The following is a 17,601-nucleotide window of genomic DNA, read 5'->3' as shown; positions in this document are numbered from 1 at the left end:
ATTTTTACATTTACCAAGACAATTAACCTACAAACCTGTACGTCTTTGGAGTGTGGGAGGAAACCAAAGATCTCGGAGAAAACTCACGCAGGTCACGGTGAGAACGTACAAACAGCACCTGTAGTTGGGATCGAACCTGGGTCTCCGGTGCTGCATTCGCTGTGAGGCAGCAACTCTACCACTGCGCTACCGTCACTCTGCAAGGCTGGACACCTCCGTGCATCAATGTATCAGACACAGTGGGCCCAGAAACAATTCTGTGAACAAAGCAGTAAGTAGGCAATGATGTTCAGTCTGAAGAAGGGTCTCGACCCGAAAGGTCACCCATTCCTTCTCTCCAGAGATGCTGCCTGTCCCACTGAGTTACTCCAACATTTTGTGTCTACCTTCGATTTATACCAGCATCTGCAGGTCTTTCCTACAAATAATGTTTAGTGACGGTCTTCTAATTCTATTGCACAGTATAAGCAGAAATTAATCTGCCAGACAATTTCTAGGCTGGTATCTGTTCATCTCTGTTCTCCCACCTTACCTTCACTGCTCAAAATGATGTGATCAATCCCAAGTCAACAAACAGATCAACGTCATGTTTTACTACAGACACATAAACTTCCTCAACATCATGTTCCAATGTTTGTTTTGAACATTGTGCTAAGTTAACATCTCTAAATCTAAAAAAAAATCTAAATCTAGTATTCAACAAATCAATTTAGCACAAACAATCATGGAAGTTGTGTATCAATACTTATATAAAATTTAATTATTTTAAAACAATTCACATTTGCAACAATGCAGACTGTCCATCACAGTGAATCATGGGCTCTACTAATGAAACCAATATTACAGTAAATCCTGAATGTCATTTGAAATATGATCTAAAAAAACAGCATATATTATAGAAATGTTCAAATTTCAGGTCAAAATGTATCAATTTTTCAATTGTAGACATGGCAACCAATTATGTGGCTAAATCATTTGACATTTCTTGGAAACCATCAATAAAAATCAGCAGGCACTCATTTTGTTGGAAAACCTTCACTTTCATAGCTACAACTAGTCATTTAAAATTTCTGAAAATACTAACTAACATCAAGACAATGTAAATTAATTCCTGTTAGTTCAATTTGACATACTGCAAATTGGCATATTGTCTGCTTTGGCATATTGTCTGCTTACATTTATCTTTATATAAAAAGCTTACTCAATTAAAAGCTGTCCATATTAAAGCTTGAAGTGAAAGTCAATAGTTATCAGCTACAAAAAATGTACAAATTGTACACTTCCAATCACAGACTAAAATATATCTATTGCATTCTTCAACATTCTCTCAAAGATTATATCCATATCCTCAAAAACAACAGATTTTAATCCAAATTCCTCACCAGTAATTGGAGAACTTACATTCAAATAATATCATGTAACTCAAACGCTCACCTTATTACTGTTGGCTACAAAATACTGGATTATGGAAAACCATTCTAGTTCACTAAAGTCCTTGAGGGGAGGAACTTTGCTGTCCATTTCCAAGTCTGATCTAGAAATACCCACACCATATCGTCACCTCCTAACTCCCTTCCGAAACCATCCAGCAAGCCACTCTATGATATTAAAGACTAGTACAGGTACAACACCAATTTTCCAGCAACTTATGGTCTGACACCTCCTTTAGTATGGACAAAATTACGAGACTCAGGTTCGATCCTGACTACAGGTGCTGCACTGTAAGGAGTTTGTACGTTCTCCCCGTGACCTGCGTGGGTTTTCTCCGAGATCTTCGGTTTCCTCCCACACTCCAAAGACGTACAGGTATGTAGGTTAATTGGCCGGGTAAATGTAAAAATTGTCCCTAGTGGGTGTAGGATAGTGTTAATGTACGGGGATCGCTGGGCGGCACGGACTTGGTGGGCCGAAAAGGCCTGTTTCCGGCTGTATATATATGATATGATATGATATGATATGATATGTTGTCTGACCCGCTGAGTTACTCCAGCATTTTGTGTCTACCTTCGATTTAAACCAGCATCTGCAGGTTTTTTTCCCTACGCTCTTTTGGGACATGTGCCTCTATCCTGAAAGAGCTAATTGTTTACTTCTTAGTTAATTATTAATTCTTTATTTAATTTTCTAGCAGTCCAGGGTGCTTTAGAGATACTGAATGGGTATATTTAGTGTGTCAGAGGCGCATTGTTGAATTATTATTACCTTAAGCTATTAGACATGTGTAATGTGTTATTCATGGTGGGACCTGCCTGGCTGGCATGAATTACTGGAGTAGGATTTGAAAAAAAACAGAAAATGGAAATTAGTGGTAAAACCAAGTAGGTCAGGCAGCATCTGTGGAAAGAGAAATTCCCACTGCTTTCCTTACAGTCTACCACCTATCATTCTCCTCCTCCATTTATCCATCTGCCCATTAACCACACACTCCTCCCACTGGGTCTCCTATCTCCTCCCCCATCATTCCCATCAATCCACCACCCCTCCCGTATCATTTCCCTCTTCCTTTCTTATCAGTTTCCATAATTTAGTTTAGTTTAGAGATACAGTGCAGAAACAGGCCCTTCAGCCCACCAAGTCCGTGCCGACCAGCGATCACCCCATACACTAGCAATATCCTACACACGAGAGACAATTTACAATCTTTAGCGTGTCAATTAACCAGCAAATCTGTACGTCTTTGGAGTGTGGGAGGAAACCAGAGCGCCCGGAGAAAACCCACACCATCATGTGGAGAACGCACATACTCCGTACATGTCCTTTGTGGTCTCTCCTTATCAACTCCTAGCCTCTGTCACTACCTCCCCTATTTCCTCCCATACGTGTCTCCATCTACCAACTAATCCCTCCTCACCTGTATCCACCTATCTCTCTATGTACTGCCTATCGCCCCTCTATCCTTTCAGTCGAGATGAAAGATCTCAACCTGAAACATGGACTGTCCATTTCCCTGCACAGATGCTGCCTGACTCACCAAGCCCAGCACCTCCGGCAATTTGTTATCCCCTCCTTCTATGCTGTCAGAAAACATGAACTAATCTGAAAGTAGATCTTTATCAGTTTATGACTTTGAAGTTAGCAAATTTAAAGGTTATACCTCGGTCCCGATCGTAGATATATTTTAATGCTAAAATGCACCCGCCATTGAGGCAATGTGATTTTTATTTTTGATCCATTAACTGCACACCGTGCAGCTGCAGATCAAAATGTGCAAATGGTTTTCATGTAGACGATGCCATGGTTACCTTGTCCAATATTTGATCACAGTTTTCCCCGTTTGTTTTATTTCCTGTATAAATAATGTTCCTATACTGATACATCTCTGCTCTATTTTATTCTATCTTTGTCGCACGTCTCTATTGTTGGCTTAGCTATCAGTAAAGCAAACAAAATCTAAGTAGAGAAGATCATCTTGTATTATTGGTCTTTCTGCGGATCAGAACTACTTCTGCTAACTACCTTCTTTCTTATCTGTACAGGGTGCAGTCTTCCTGGACACTTTCAGCCCTCCAGCCCAAAGTAACTGCTTCAAATGACGTTTGATTGTTCCATCAATGCCCTTTATCCCCTACTGCAATCAGATGCAGCAAGTGCCAGTCCTTTTATCATTTTAATCGGAAGAGATTAGCTTCCGTGGAAAATAAACACATCTATTCTATTCATAATAATATCTTATGTTAGCCTAAGAATTTAACACTATATATTTGGCAATCACACTGCAGAAATGTGGCTGGGAATAATAAATATATTTCACCCTTCACAATTGTTCCCATCTGTAAATTTGAATTTTGGTTTACATAGAATTGAAAGTGACAACATTTATGGGAGCAGTATTTGGATTGACACTATTTTCCAAATAGAGAGATTTCAAAGACTAACCTATCACCTACTCAATGCTAGTTCTTTATTGATCCCATCACCTTCCAATAGTAATATTATGAAGAATCTGCTTGCATCTGCAAGTATAACCAGCTACAAACCTCTCACCAAAGAGTACCTGTAACTATTCAAGGAAAATTAATTAAGACTAGACCAAGTGGACCCGTTGGGCCCAAACCTCTCCTGCATTGGTGCAGCACCCTGTCCTCCCCCTCTCTCCTCAACCCCCCCTCCCCTATCCCTTCTCCCCCACTCCCCCCTTCCCACCCACCCTCCCTCCTCCCCTCCCCCTCTCCTCCTTTTAAACTTAAAAATGTGAATAACTTAAAAAATATAACACCGATTTCAATAAAACTACTTGCATTATCACTAAAGTGACAATGGTGAGTAAGGTGGGCCTACAATTGTCGTGCTATCGTGTACCGTTTTGGCTGAAGTTCAGTCACAAACAAGATAACAAACGAGAGTTTTGGTATATAGATAGTGTACTGAGTATGAAGAAAGTCTGCCAATGATCATTGTAAGTCAAGGATCAACAATCATTTGCTAAGTCCTGTATCAGATTAGACTTCATCCAAAATCATGCTTTAAGCACAATGCGTTATTAAAACATGTTTAAAATATTCATGATACCACTTGATGCTCTGAAAATATGAACCTTTAGCTTAATAGTCACACATTATTAATTGGTCACTGAATGACATTTATTGGTGTGCACACATTTTAGAAATTGCACTCCAAAGTCTCCCATGTGCTGCTGCTGCTGTTTGCCTGTTCTTAGTAATTAATTTCTGCCACAATAATTGTAATTGTTTATTTGAACACAATTAACCTACTCGATCAGAGAAAATTATAACAGCAGTTAAAAAATACTTTTGTAGAAAGAAAATGCACAAAGGATTAGTCTTTCATGTCAATGTAACAAGGTTTATGCTCATCAAGAACGAATGGTGACATTGCTGGATCTCATGATGTTGGCTCCATTTATTCCAGTCTGCTGACTGTGGTCAAGTACTTAAATCAAAGGGTTCTGATGCCAGCTGGCTCTCTATTTTTTAGACAATGAAAAACTGAGTGCTTTTTTGCTACAGAAATATACACTGGAATCTGTGAGATAAAAACATATTGCAATACTGTATTTTTAATCCGCTGTTACATCATGCTAGTGTTTGTTGTCATACAACAAATATTTTAAATAAACAACATTGTGTTTCCAAAGCATAAGTTATGCACTGCGCATTATATAGTTTGAACAGGAGGATCCATGTATCGTGTCAAAATGTGCAACAGGCTGTGAATTATCTTAGCACACGTTAACAAAAGTCCTACATTTCCTATCATTATTATAGAAAATCACAGCAATAGAAAATAGTAAATTGCATTTAATGTTTCAGAAGGAAGGTATAAAGGCAATCAAAGAACTCAAATCTCTTATGTAAGACATAATAGGAAGCGGTTTAAAAAGATTAGAGGCGAGTTTCATATAATTTCAGTGGCATTTGGATAATGCAATGTACAAATAATCCACTAAACAATTATTTTTATATTTAGGAGTACCTGAATACTCCTAAATCCACATTACTCAGCATGATAGTGCATAAAATTAATAAACGGTATACTAATGCATGCACAAACAAATTCATTACCAAGACTAAAGTGATCAACTAACAGATGATATTAAACAAATTGAACCAACATGCTTTTCATAGAAATATTATACAAACCTTTTATATTTACCTTATCACAGAGCACAGCCATGCTGCGTGTTAACAAAACAGACAATTGAATGTTAATTTAGGAAATACTGAATATATTTCCCAAACTAAAACATGAGATGTATATTTTGCATTATTTTGAATCATTATTTCTAATAACTATAAATCTTGAAACCAGCATGATGCAGCTGATCCTTTTTGATTATAATGAATATGAAACATGAATATGACACAATTGATATTTATTTAAACCATAAATTCTTCAGCACCATTTTCAAAACCCTATTTGAATTTCTTCCGAATAAGAGTATATCGTTATTAAATCTTCTATTCCCAATTACTGATTGGCAATTTGGTATTATTTCAGCTTGCTCCAATTTCCTAACACAAGACTGCTTCGATGTCATGCACAGTTGCATGTGTTAAGATGCCAGCTTACGGTATACTGAATTTACGGGTATTTCCATGAAGTAACTGAAGTGCAGGAAGATATTTAATTGAACCGATATCCAGAAAATCTAAGACGAAAGAAGAACTACATGTTTGATTGAGATAACAATTCCAAATTTTCCAATGTCCTCAGTATTTATGCGGGAGAATTAATTTGTCAAATTATTCACTGAATAAAAAGGTAGAAGTTTGACTTGTAAAACTAATGAAAGTGAGACGTTTCAAATACTATTGAGGAAAGAATTGTTTGTCTATCATAGCCCAAAGCAGAATGGTTTCCTCCTGCTGCTATTTCATACATTATGTTCCTAATCATTTGTTCAAAGATGTCGGCTCATTAGCTCATGTTTTGGGCAAACAATTAGTGTGGGCAGCAGAGTGCCACAGCTAAGAGCACTGCTGCCTCACGGCTCCAGCGGCCCTGGTTCAAACCTGCCTCTGGTGCTAATGGAGTGAAGTCTGCACATTCTGCCCGCAACCTTCCTCTGGGTGTTCCAGTTTCTCCCACACCCAAAAGATATGTGGGGTGTTATTTTAATTGGCCACTGTAAATTGCCTCATGGTTGTAGGTTAGCAGTAGGATTAGGTTTAGGCGGCAAATTGAAGGGAATGTGCGGAGAATAACATGGGATTAGTACAAGATTAATGTAGGTGGGTGCTTGTTGATCAGCATGAACAGTGGCTAACTTCTATGCTCTTTGATGCTATGACTAATATTTACAAAGCAGACGTGCTGAAACTACTTCCAAGAGTAACCAGACCAGAGGAGTGACCAAGATCTCACTCAGTTAGAGGCCTCCTTTGACTCAGTAGTCCAGTTCCAGCAGAAACAAATCTCAGTTGAAGGGTGGGAGCTACTCACTGAAGAAATGCCAGGAGATTCTAGCTTGTTACGGTAAGGTGTTCTGCACAGCAGTCAGCAAGTCACCTGCTGATCTTCTATTTCATCTAGAAGTTATATTCTAATTGGAAGCAAATGTAAATACCCTTCTAACTGCAAAGAAGCAGATTGGATGTTTTTGCCCAGTAGATAAATACAAAAGTCACCAGAGGACTGTTGACACCAATGAACCATATTGAAGCAACCTGCTTCAGAGAAGTAAATAAATAAAATATAGGAGGGGAGAGAGGGGGAAGAAGGGGCAGAGAGGGGGATGAAGTGGCAGAGGGGGGGAAGAAGGGGCAGAGAGGGGGATGAAGGGGCGGAGAGGGGGAAGAAGGGGCAGAGGGGGGGGGAGAAGGGGCAGAGAGGGGGATGAAGTGGCAGAGGGGGGGGGAAGAAGGGGCAGAGAGGGGGATGAAGGGGCGGAGAGGGGGAAGAAGGGGCAGAGAGGGGGATGAAGGGTGAGTAAAGGGACAGAAGAGGGGAAGAGTGCAAAGAAAGGGGAAAGAGGGGAAGTGAGGTTAGGGTAGGGAGCAAGGAAATACAATATATAGAGGTGAGAGAGGGGACAAGGAAAGTGGGTAGAGGGGAGGGGAGAGGGGAGGAGAGGAGACGAGAGCAACAAAATGTTCCACAAATAAAAGGAAAATGAAACCATAGCATTTATCATGTAGAAATATTCAAATGTGGGATTCCAGTTAATGGGTATTTTCCTGAAGTAACTGAAGTGCAGGAAGATATTTAATCGAAGTGATATCCAGAAAATCTAACATGAAAGAAGAACTGTACGTTTGATTCAGATCACAATTCCAAGTTTTCCAATTTCCAACAAAATGCAACTTACACCCAGATATTTGTGTAGGAGGAAGGGAAGGGTTTTAAAGCTTTTGGGCAATTCTGTGCCTGAAGGACGTCATCAGAGCTGTGTACACATGTTTGACAGTGACCTTTTATCTTTTCTGACTATTTGGTACCATAAATCATCATGCTTTCAAAAGTACATAGGACGTTAATGTAAGGGAGGTTAAGGGACGTTAATGTAACAAGAGAGGATCCAAAATGAAAATGTCTTGAAAGGAGTACATCGCAAGGCCTGTAATTAAAGAGAATTCAGAATGCACATGTATTAAGGCTGTTTGAAGCTAAGGCATAGAATATGGTTCAAAGGTGCACCTAACAAACCACTTTTTCCATTAGTGACACCTCCATTTATCGCAGTTAAAATGCTTGATGGAGCGTAATTCATAATCAATCAGCCGATTTTCCCCTTCAGCCATAAGCAGTAAGTGCTGGTACCAAAGCACCATCACTTCATTTGCTGGCCCATTTGATAAAGGCTCTACCTAAAGTCTAAAGTAAATGTCACTGGATTTCTAAATTATAGAAAGGCATACAAGATCCTTTCCTTACTTTGAATATGTGTTTAAAACATTTTGGCCAATTTATTCCACCAATACCCAGCTTGTTCCAAAAAAACGTAACATATACCACTGATGTAATATCCTTATCTTAAGTGCAATGGTTAAATGAAAAGCAAATATCAAACAATCCATATATTTGCATACCTACCAAACGACAGCACTCCCAGAACATTGTGCCATTTCCAATGTTTAAGATACTGCATTATAAATGCAAATATTATAACAAACAATAGGCAATAAAATGCTCTGTATTTCAACGATACTTACGCCTTTTCTGTGAAACTGCTTGTAGACATGCTGTCACTATATCACTATTTTTCTGTAGTTTATGTGAAAGGTTATCCTTTCTCCTTAGTTGACGAACCAATTTGGCAGACTGCACGGCAATTCTGTACCTCAGCTCCTCTACAATTCGCTTCAGTTCATCCAAATCTGTTAATAGAAATGAACATTGTAATGTGGAACAGCCATGGCACTATATTTGAGTGCAGCTAAGCATGAAAAATGAGGAATGATACAGATTATTCTGAGTCTGAAGAAGGGTCTCGACCGGAAATGTCACCCATTCCTTCCCTCCAGAGATGCTGCCTGACCCGTTGAGTTACTCCAGCATTTTGTGTCTATCTTCGATTTAAACCAGCATCTGCAGTTCTTTCCTACACATGAATAATAAATAATTCTGGTAATAAAAATGTGTACACTTGGAATTTTGGGTTCCACTAATTTTGTTTCAGTTTAGTTTATTGTCTACAGTGAGGTACAGTGAAAAGCTTTTGTTGTGTGCTAACTTACCAGTGGAAAGACAATACATGATTGCAATCAAGCCGTTCACAATGAAATTCAGTCCTTAGCAAAGGGTGACATAGGATCAGAAGATGCAGAGTCCCTGTGGGTAGAGCTGAAAAACTGCAAGGGTAAAAAGACTCTAATGGGAGTTATTTACAGGCCCCCAAACAGTAGCCGGGATATAGGATAAAGTTGCATCAGGAAATAAAATCGACGTGTAGGAAAGGCAATGCTACGGTGGTCATGGGAGATTTCAATATGCAGGTAGACTGGGAGAATCAGACTGGCACTGGACCCCAAGAGAGAGAATTTGTAGAGTGCCTCCGAGATAGTTTCTTAGAGCAGCTTGTAGTGTAGCCTACCAGGGATAAGGCAATTCTAGATTTAGTGTTGTGCAATGAAACAGATTTAAGAAGAGAACTTGAGGTAAAGGAACCACTAGGAGGTAGTGACCACAATATGATAAGATTGAACCTACAATTTGAAAGGGAGAAGGTGAAATCACATGTGTCAGTATTCCAGCTGAGCAAAGGGACTACCGAGGCAAGGGAGAGGAGCTGGCAAAGATTGGCTGGAAATGTAGGAATGACGGGAGACCAGCAATGGCAGGAATTTCTGTGGATAATTCGGAAGGTGCAGGGGCATTTCATTCCAAAGAGGAAGAAAGATTCCAGGGGGAGAATAAGACAACCATGGTTGACAAGGGAGGTCAAGGACAATGTAAAAGCAAAAGAGGAGGCATACAACATTGCAAGGATTAGTGGGAAGCCAGAGGATTGGGATGTTTTTAAAGAACAACAAAAGGTGACTAAAAGGACAATACGGAGAGAAAAGATGAAGTACGAATGTAAACGGGCCAATATAAAAGAGGATAGCAAGAGTTTTTACGGATATATAAAAAGGCAAGAGTGGACGTTGGCCACTGGAGAATGATGCAGGAGAAGTGATAACGGGAAATTAAGAATGACAGAGGAGTTGAATAACCTTTTTGGATCAGGCTTCACAGTGGAAGACACCAGTAGTGTGCCTGCAATCCTAGAGAGTCAGGGGGTGGAAGTTAGTGGTGTGGCGATTACTAGGGAGAAGGTGCTGGAACACTGAAAGGTCTGAGAGTGGATAAGTCACCCGATGGGATGGACTGCACCCCAGGGTTCTGAAGGAGGTGGCCTCGGAGATTGTGGAGGCATTAGTTGTGATATTTCAAGAATCACTAGAGTTAGGAGTGGTTCCTGAGGATTGGAAAATTGCGAATATCACCCCGCTATACAAGAAGGGAGCAAAGGGCGGCTCGGTGGCGCAGCGGTTAGAGTTGCTGCCTTACAGCGAATGCAGCGCCGGAGACTCAGGTTCGATCCTGTCTGTACGGAGTTTGTACGTTCTCCCCGTGACCTGCATGGGTTTTCTCCGAGATCTTCGGTTTCCTCCCACACTCCAAAGACGTACAGGTATGTAGGTTAATTGGCTGGGTAAAATGTAAAAATTGTCCCTAGTGTGTGTAGGATAGTGTTAATGTGCGGGGATCACTGGGCGGCGCGGACTCGGTGGGCCGAAGGGGCCTGTTTCCGCGCTGTATCTCTAAATCTAAAATCTAAAAAAAAAGCAAAAGAGCGGAATCTATAGGCCGGTGTGGTTGGTAAGATTTTAGAGTCAATTATAAAGGATGAGCTTACACAGTACTTGGAAGTTCGCGATAAAATAGGCCCGCCGGTCAGATTGGTTTTGTGAAGGGAAGATCTTGCCTGACAAATGTGCTGGAGTTCTTTGAGGAAGTTAATAGCAGGACAGACAGAGCGGAGACTGTAGATGATAGATTTTCAGAAGGCCTTCGATAAGGTGCCCCACGTCAGGCTGCTAGGGAAGATGAGAACCCATGGTATTGAAGGGAAGATGGGTAGCGAGTTGGCTGGATGGCAGAAGGCAAAGAGTTGCAGTAAAAGGCGCTTTCTCAGGTTGGCTGCCAGTGACTAGTGGAGTTCCGCAAGGGTTGGTGCTGGGGCTGCATCTCTTCACGTTGTATATTAATGATTTGGACAAGGGATTGAAGGCTTTGTGGCCAAATTTGCAGATGATGCTAAGAGCAGTGGAGGGGCAGGCAGTGTAGCTAAAAGCAAGGACTCTACAGAAGGACTTGGACAGGTTAGGAGAATGGGCAGAGAAGTGGCAAATGAAATTCAGTATAGCAAAGTGCGGAGTCATGCGTTTGGGTAATAAAGGCGTGGATTATAAATGGAGAGAGAATTCAGAAATCGGAGGTGCAAAGGGCTCGGCTGGTGCAGGACTCCCAAAAAGTCGATTTGGTAGTAAGGAAGGCAAATTCAATGCTAGTATTTATATCAAGAGGACTGGAATACAAAAACAGAGATGTAATGCTGAGGCTCAATAAGGTGCTGGTCAGGCCACATTTGGAGTACTGTGAGCAAATATGGGCCCCATTTCTAAGGAAGGATGTGCTGGCTCTGGAGAGGGTCCAGAGGAGGTTTACAAGAATGATTCCAGGAATGAGTAGGTTAGCATATGATGAGCGTTTGACACCACTGGGCCTGTACTCACTGGAGTTTAGAAGGTTGAGGGGGGACCTCATTGAAACTTACAGAATAATGAAAGGCATAGATAGAGTGGATGTGGAAAGGATGTTTCCACTGGTGGGAGAGTCCAGGACCAGAGGTCATAGTCTCAGAATTAAAGGGCGCTCATTTAAAAAGGAGGCAAGGAGGTACTTCTTTAGTCAGAGGGTAGTTAATCTGTGGAACTCATTGCCACAGAAGGCTGTGGAGACCATGTGGATATTTTTAAGGCAGAGATAGACAAATTCTTGATTAGAACGGGTGCCAAGGGTTACGGGGAGAAGGCGGGAAAATGGTATTAGGTGGCAGAGATCAGCCGTGATTGAATGGTGGAGTAGACTCGATGGGCCGAATGGCCTAATTCTACTCCTATAACTTGTGAACTTGTGAATGTATGGATACATGACAAGGTAAGGAATATTGCTGTAGGAATAGAGATTTAAAAATCTGGAGCAATTGTAATATGTGATTGTAGATCTGCTTCTGTGGCTGGCACACAAATAATCGCCTGGGTTGGGCTCCATCTTGGAAGTTCATAAATGCTGTGAATGCCTCATTTCAATATTTTTTTTAGAATTGAGAGATACAATGTGGAGGCGGGCCCTTCGGCCCTTCGAATTCGCTCTGACCAACAATCACCCTGTATACTAGCACTACCCTACACACGAGGGACAATTTACAATTTACAGAAGCCAATTAATTTATAAACCTGTACATTTTTGGAATGAGGGAGGAACCTGGGGCACCCAGAGAAAACCAATGTGGTTCACAGGTTGAATGTACAATCTCCATGCAGACAGCACCCATCGTCAGGATCGAACTTGGGTCTCTGGAGCTGTAAGGCAGCGACTCTACTGCTGTGCCTCCGTGTTCTTCACTGTTATATCTAGTAATATCAGAATCCTATTTCAAATCATCATGCTATTCTCTTCATTGTAGTATCCCCTTTCCACCTGATGATGCAATGATGAAAGAAAAAGGGTTGCATTTTCACCTTGTGCATTTCCACTTTCACAAGTTCAATAGCAACTTTCACTGGTAGGATTTTATCTCCGTCACTAGTTCGGTACAGGGATGTGGATCGAGGTTAATTATGAAATAGATTCGTGGGGACTCAGGAGAACACAAAACAGCCAAACATAATCTGTCATGTATAAAATTCGGCGTAGGAAGGAACCTCAGGTGCTGGTTTAAACCGAAGATAGACACAAAATGCTGGAGAAACTCAGTGGGTCAGAAAACATCTCTGGAGTAAAGGAATAGGTGATGTTTCGGGTCGAGACCCTTCTTCAAACGTCACCTATCCCTTTTCTCCAGGGATGCTGTCTGACCCACTGAGTACTCCAGCTTTTTATGAATAAAAGTATATTATTTTAGAAAACAGCAATATACACTGAGAAAGCCTTCTATTTTACAGTTCCAGATATTGGGATTTGATGTTGACCTTGAGTGCTATCTGTGTGGAGATTGCACATTTTCTTCATGATTGAATGAGCTTAAACCACATCTTAATAGATGCTTTGTTACTCCAGGTAAGTAGTACAAGAATCAAATGGGAGTTGTTAGGCACTTGAGAGAGAACCAGTTGCAATGGTACATGGAAATAAGGAGGGGAGTGGGACTATCGCGTGTGCCTTGGCGGGGGCTAGCATAGACTGAATGGCCTCCTTCCTGTCATTATAATTCATGACACTTCTGTGAGCTCTGGAGGGGAGCTCGTGATTTAACGATTCATGCCACAATTTCTCCGGGTGTTAAAAAAATGCATTAATACTGCATCAATCTCTTTCCACAGACACTGCCAGACCTGATGAGTTTTACCAGCATTCTCGATTTGTTTTCAGATTTCAGCATGTGCAGTTTATTTTAGAATTTGAATTATTGGTGATGCTTGAAATGGGATCATAACTTAAAACACAACTTCCAACTGCTGTGATAGATGTTTGGTTGGCTTAAGGCTACATCGGTCCAATGCTATGGTAACTGTTCCTGATATAGACACAAAATGCTGCCGTAACTTTGCGGGACAGGCAGCATCTCTGGATAGAAGGAACCTGTTCCTAATGCCCACCCCACTCACCTCTTCCACACGTCGATTTCTTCCTCTAACTATGGTGGGGTGGGGAGGGGGGGATTATTGTCCAACAACGAGGACAGACTTGATAACAAGATTGAAGGCACAGGACATGATGTTCAATGGAGATTATGAGAAAATCGCATTCAATTCACAGAAGAATTGTATTATTGGCGCATGTGCACAGAACCGTGTAAGAACCAGTAAAGCAAGTCGACCTCAGTGTTGAGCGTGAAGGTGGACACAAAATGCTGGAGTAACTCAGCAGGTCAGGCAGCATCTCAGGATATGATCATGGCGGATCATCCAACTCAGTATCCCGTACCTGCCTCTCTCCATACCCCCTGATCCCTTTAGCCACAAGGGCCACATCTAACTCCCTCTTAAATATAGCCAATGAACTGGCCTCAACAACCTTCTGTGGCAGAGAATTCCACAGATTCACCACTCTCTGTGTGAAAAAAAACGTTCTCAGCTCGGTCCTAAAGGACTTCCCCCTTATCCTTAAACTGTGACCCCTTGTTCTGGACTTCCCCAACATCGGGAACAATCTTCCTGCATCTAGCCTGTCCAACCCCTTAAGAATTTTGTGTTTCTATAAGATCCCCCCTCAATCTTCTAAATTCCAGCGAGTACAAGCCGAGTCTATCCAGTCTTTCTTCATATGAAAGACTTATACATACAAAATGCTGGAGTAACTCAGCGGCTCAGGCAAGCAGCATCTCTGGAGAGAAGGAATGGGTGACTTTTCGTGTCTAGACGCTTCTTCAGACCAAGAGTGTTACTTAATGATAATTGGTCTCAGTCTGAAGAAGGGTCTCGACCCGAAATGCCACCCATTCCTTCTCCCCAGAGATGCTGCCTGTCCCGCTGAGTTACTCCAGCATTTTCGTGTCTCTCTCCGGAGAGATGAAGCGACGTACCTTTTTGCGCCAGGTATTGCACCTGGTGTTTAGTGTTGTACTGTTCCTGAAGTTCCTGCAGGAATGCCGACCCAGAATTACTCCTCCCCAGAAAGACGTCGGAGCTGGAGGCTTCGGTGGAGCTGTCGACGCTGTCGATGCTCCTGCCGCTGTAAGTGTAAGAGTCATAAAGTTCCGTCAGCAGGTTGTCCACGATGGAAGACGTCCGCCTGCAAGCTATCCCGGCTTGTGGCTCAATGAGAGGTCTGTGTGCGACCAGCCCGCTCGCCCAGTGTTGACCCGGGGCGAACGCTGACGACCCGAGGATGTCCACGCTGTCTATGTCTATGTGGTGAGAGGCCCCTCGGATTACTCCCGGGCAACCCAGAGTCCACGCCTGGAAGCCGGGCAGCCCGTCAGAGTTGCTCCCAACCGAGTTGACGAAGGAGTCCCCCTCCCCTTCTAAGCAGTTCCCGTTGAAGATGTCGAGCTCTACGAGTCCCCTCTGTGGGACGCGGTTGGACGCGGCCATTCTCCGGCGCTCCCGGCCCAGCAGCTTGTCCAGGCGGTGGCCAGGAGCCAGGTTTCAGGTGGGACGGCAGCTAATTCCGGGTCCTCTCCAATCCTCTACTGGGGATGCACACTGAGCATTTGGACGTCTATCTCTCCCCACGCCTCTCCCCCGGGCGAAACCCGCGCGTTTGCCAGCTGGGAACGAACACTGTGTTTTAGGGCGACTGTGTTAGACGAACTGCGAGCTGGTGATCCGTGATCGATGAGACAATGCACATCCACATTCCCCCCCTCAACACGACACCCGTGGCACATTCCGCCAGCTATGATATCGCTGCAGGTAAATTTCACGTCGAGAAATTCACCACGAACTCACCTGCACCAGAAAAAGTGCAGGTAGATATCACATCAGCTCCAAAATAATCTCTCTGGACGATTGAGAGAAAAATGTCCGCATTTCCCCCCCCCCCCCCCCCCCCCGAAATATATCACACCCTCTAGTTTTTAATGTAAGAAAATAACTGCAGATGCTGGTACAAATCGAAAGTATTTATTCACAACATCCTGGAGTAACTCAGCAGGTCAGGCAGCATCTCAGGAGAGAAGGAATGGGTGACGTTTCGGGGTCGAGACCCTTCAGGGATAGTAGAGCATCTTCCATGTACCTTCAGGGTCTCGACCCGAAACGTCACCCATTACTCCTCTCCTGAGATGCTGCCTGACCTGCTGAGTTACTCTAGTTTTTTAATAAATAATCACTTGCAAACGATCTTCTGTGCGACACGCACACGAGTATTTGTAAACAAAAAAATCAATGCGTGATTAATACAATTCAAATGATATTAGATCATAAAATGAAATAAATCACATAGCCTCGAGATTGCGCTGCTTGGCATTTGGATTGAAGAATATACAGTGTATATATAAATTTACTGGAAAACCAAATTAAGATTATATTTACGATAAGGGATTTCAACAAAGAGCCGGCTGTTTTTGAAGATTCATTGAAAATTTGTCAGATGTCTTTCAATTTTATTCAAGGGAATCTGTAGTTATTTCAAGTAATTGGTGTTAGCGTAATAAAACCCCCGGTAATTGGTGTGAGCGTAATAAAACAGCCCTCTATATTCCACATAACATTGCGTTGGGGGAATGCAACATGTATCAACTCTGGGCAGTATTTATTTTCTCTCTCTGCTGTAAAGCAACAAATACGCTTTCCTTGCACCAGAGACTTGTAGGAAAATGGACAATGGTGTGCTTCGTTTAAGCACAGAGTCAGATGCTATCGCTTCCTTGTGTTGCAACTCGCAGCGTTGTTTTGACTTTAAACCAGGAAATCGGATCCTATTACGTCTGTAAGTTTGGAGACAATTCCCCAAACTACCACGAGCATGAGCAGTAAACGCTCAAGATATAAACAACCTCCTAAAGTAGGGCTGTTAACACTTCCTTAGAGATTTATCTCTAAATCTAAAAAAATCTAAAAAAATCTTTATTTTCTGCACGGGGTAAGAATGACATGTCCACCCCGGGGTTTAGTCCATGGTATTCATACCCCCACCCACCCCTCTGGTGATTGTCCTTGGCAGTAGGTAGGAGAGGTTGGTACGCCTTGTCTCGGGGCACGAACTGACACTGGCGTTCGGGGTGCGCCAGACCAACACATAGGAATGTAGCGGTGCGTTACCACTGGAGTTCTCCTTGGCTTCGTGGCAGGTGAGTCATGGCAACCCCCAAGCCCACTGGCCCACTGGAGGTACACCGAGCAATGTTACCGGGACCACGACCTGCGCCCGGGTGAAATGAATTCGTCGCCAGACGAATCTGCACCGATTAACAAAATCCAGAAGGCGTCCAATATTGGCGGTGCATATCATTGCTGACCAAGATCCCATCCGTCGTGGCGAGGCAGGTGCGCCTTTGGTAGGAAGATCTGCCTTAGCCTGGGTTCATTCGGAAACACAATCGCCTATGCTCCTAACAAAGACAATAGACAATAAACAATAGGTGCAGGAGGAGGCCATTCGGCCCTTCGAGCCAGCACCGCCATTCAATGTGATCATGGCTGATCATTCTCAATCAGTACCCCGTTCCTGCCTTCTCCCCATACCCCCTGACTCCGCTATCCTTAAGAGCTCTATCCAGCTCTCTCTTGAATGCATTCAGAGAATTGGCCTCCACTGCCTTCTGAGGCAGAGAATTCCACAGATCCACAACTCTCTGACTGAAAAAGTTTTTCCTCATCTCAGTTCTAAATGGCCTACCCCTTATTCTTAAACTGTGGCCCCTTGTTCTGGACTCCCCAATAGGTAGCTTGTACCAGGAAAAGGCTTTAAACAAGATCTCTCTCTCTCTCTCTCCATCTCTCACTCTCTCCCACACACACAATGAAGGTGTTATCTAAGATGTTCAGA

At 42.6% G+C, this 17,601-nt stretch overlaps 1 protein-coding gene across 1 annotated transcript in view; it reads right to left on the bottom strand.

Moving 5' to 3' along the window:
• tbc1d30 (TBC1 domain family, member 30) overlaps window positions 1–15,234 on the bottom strand; it is a 76,196-nt gene extending 60,962 nt beyond the window's left edge. The window contains exons 1-2 of the mRNA XM_078416643.1: window positions 14,693–15,234; window positions 8,613–8,777 (exon numbers count right to left, since the gene is read on the bottom strand). Of these exons, the coding sequence (XP_078272769.1) occupies window positions 8,613–8,777; window positions 14,693–15,203 (676 nt within the window). The 5' untranslated portion in view covers window positions 15,204–15,234. The remainder of the gene's footprint in view (window positions 1–8,612; window positions 8,778–14,692) is intronic.
• Between the last annotated feature and the right edge of the window lie 2,367 nt (window positions 15,235–17,601).

The sequence above is a fragment of the Rhinoraja longicauda genome, chromosome 20 (genome assembly GCF_053455715.1).
Source record: "Rhinoraja longicauda isolate Sanriku21f chromosome 20, sRhiLon1.1, whole genome shotgun sequence".
NCBI lineage: Eukaryota > Metazoa > Chordata > Chondrichthyes > Rajiformes > Arhynchobatidae > Rhinoraja > Rhinoraja longicauda.
Note: the sequence above shows the minus strand (reverse complement) of the source record. Positions and strands in the feature narration are given on the sequence as shown.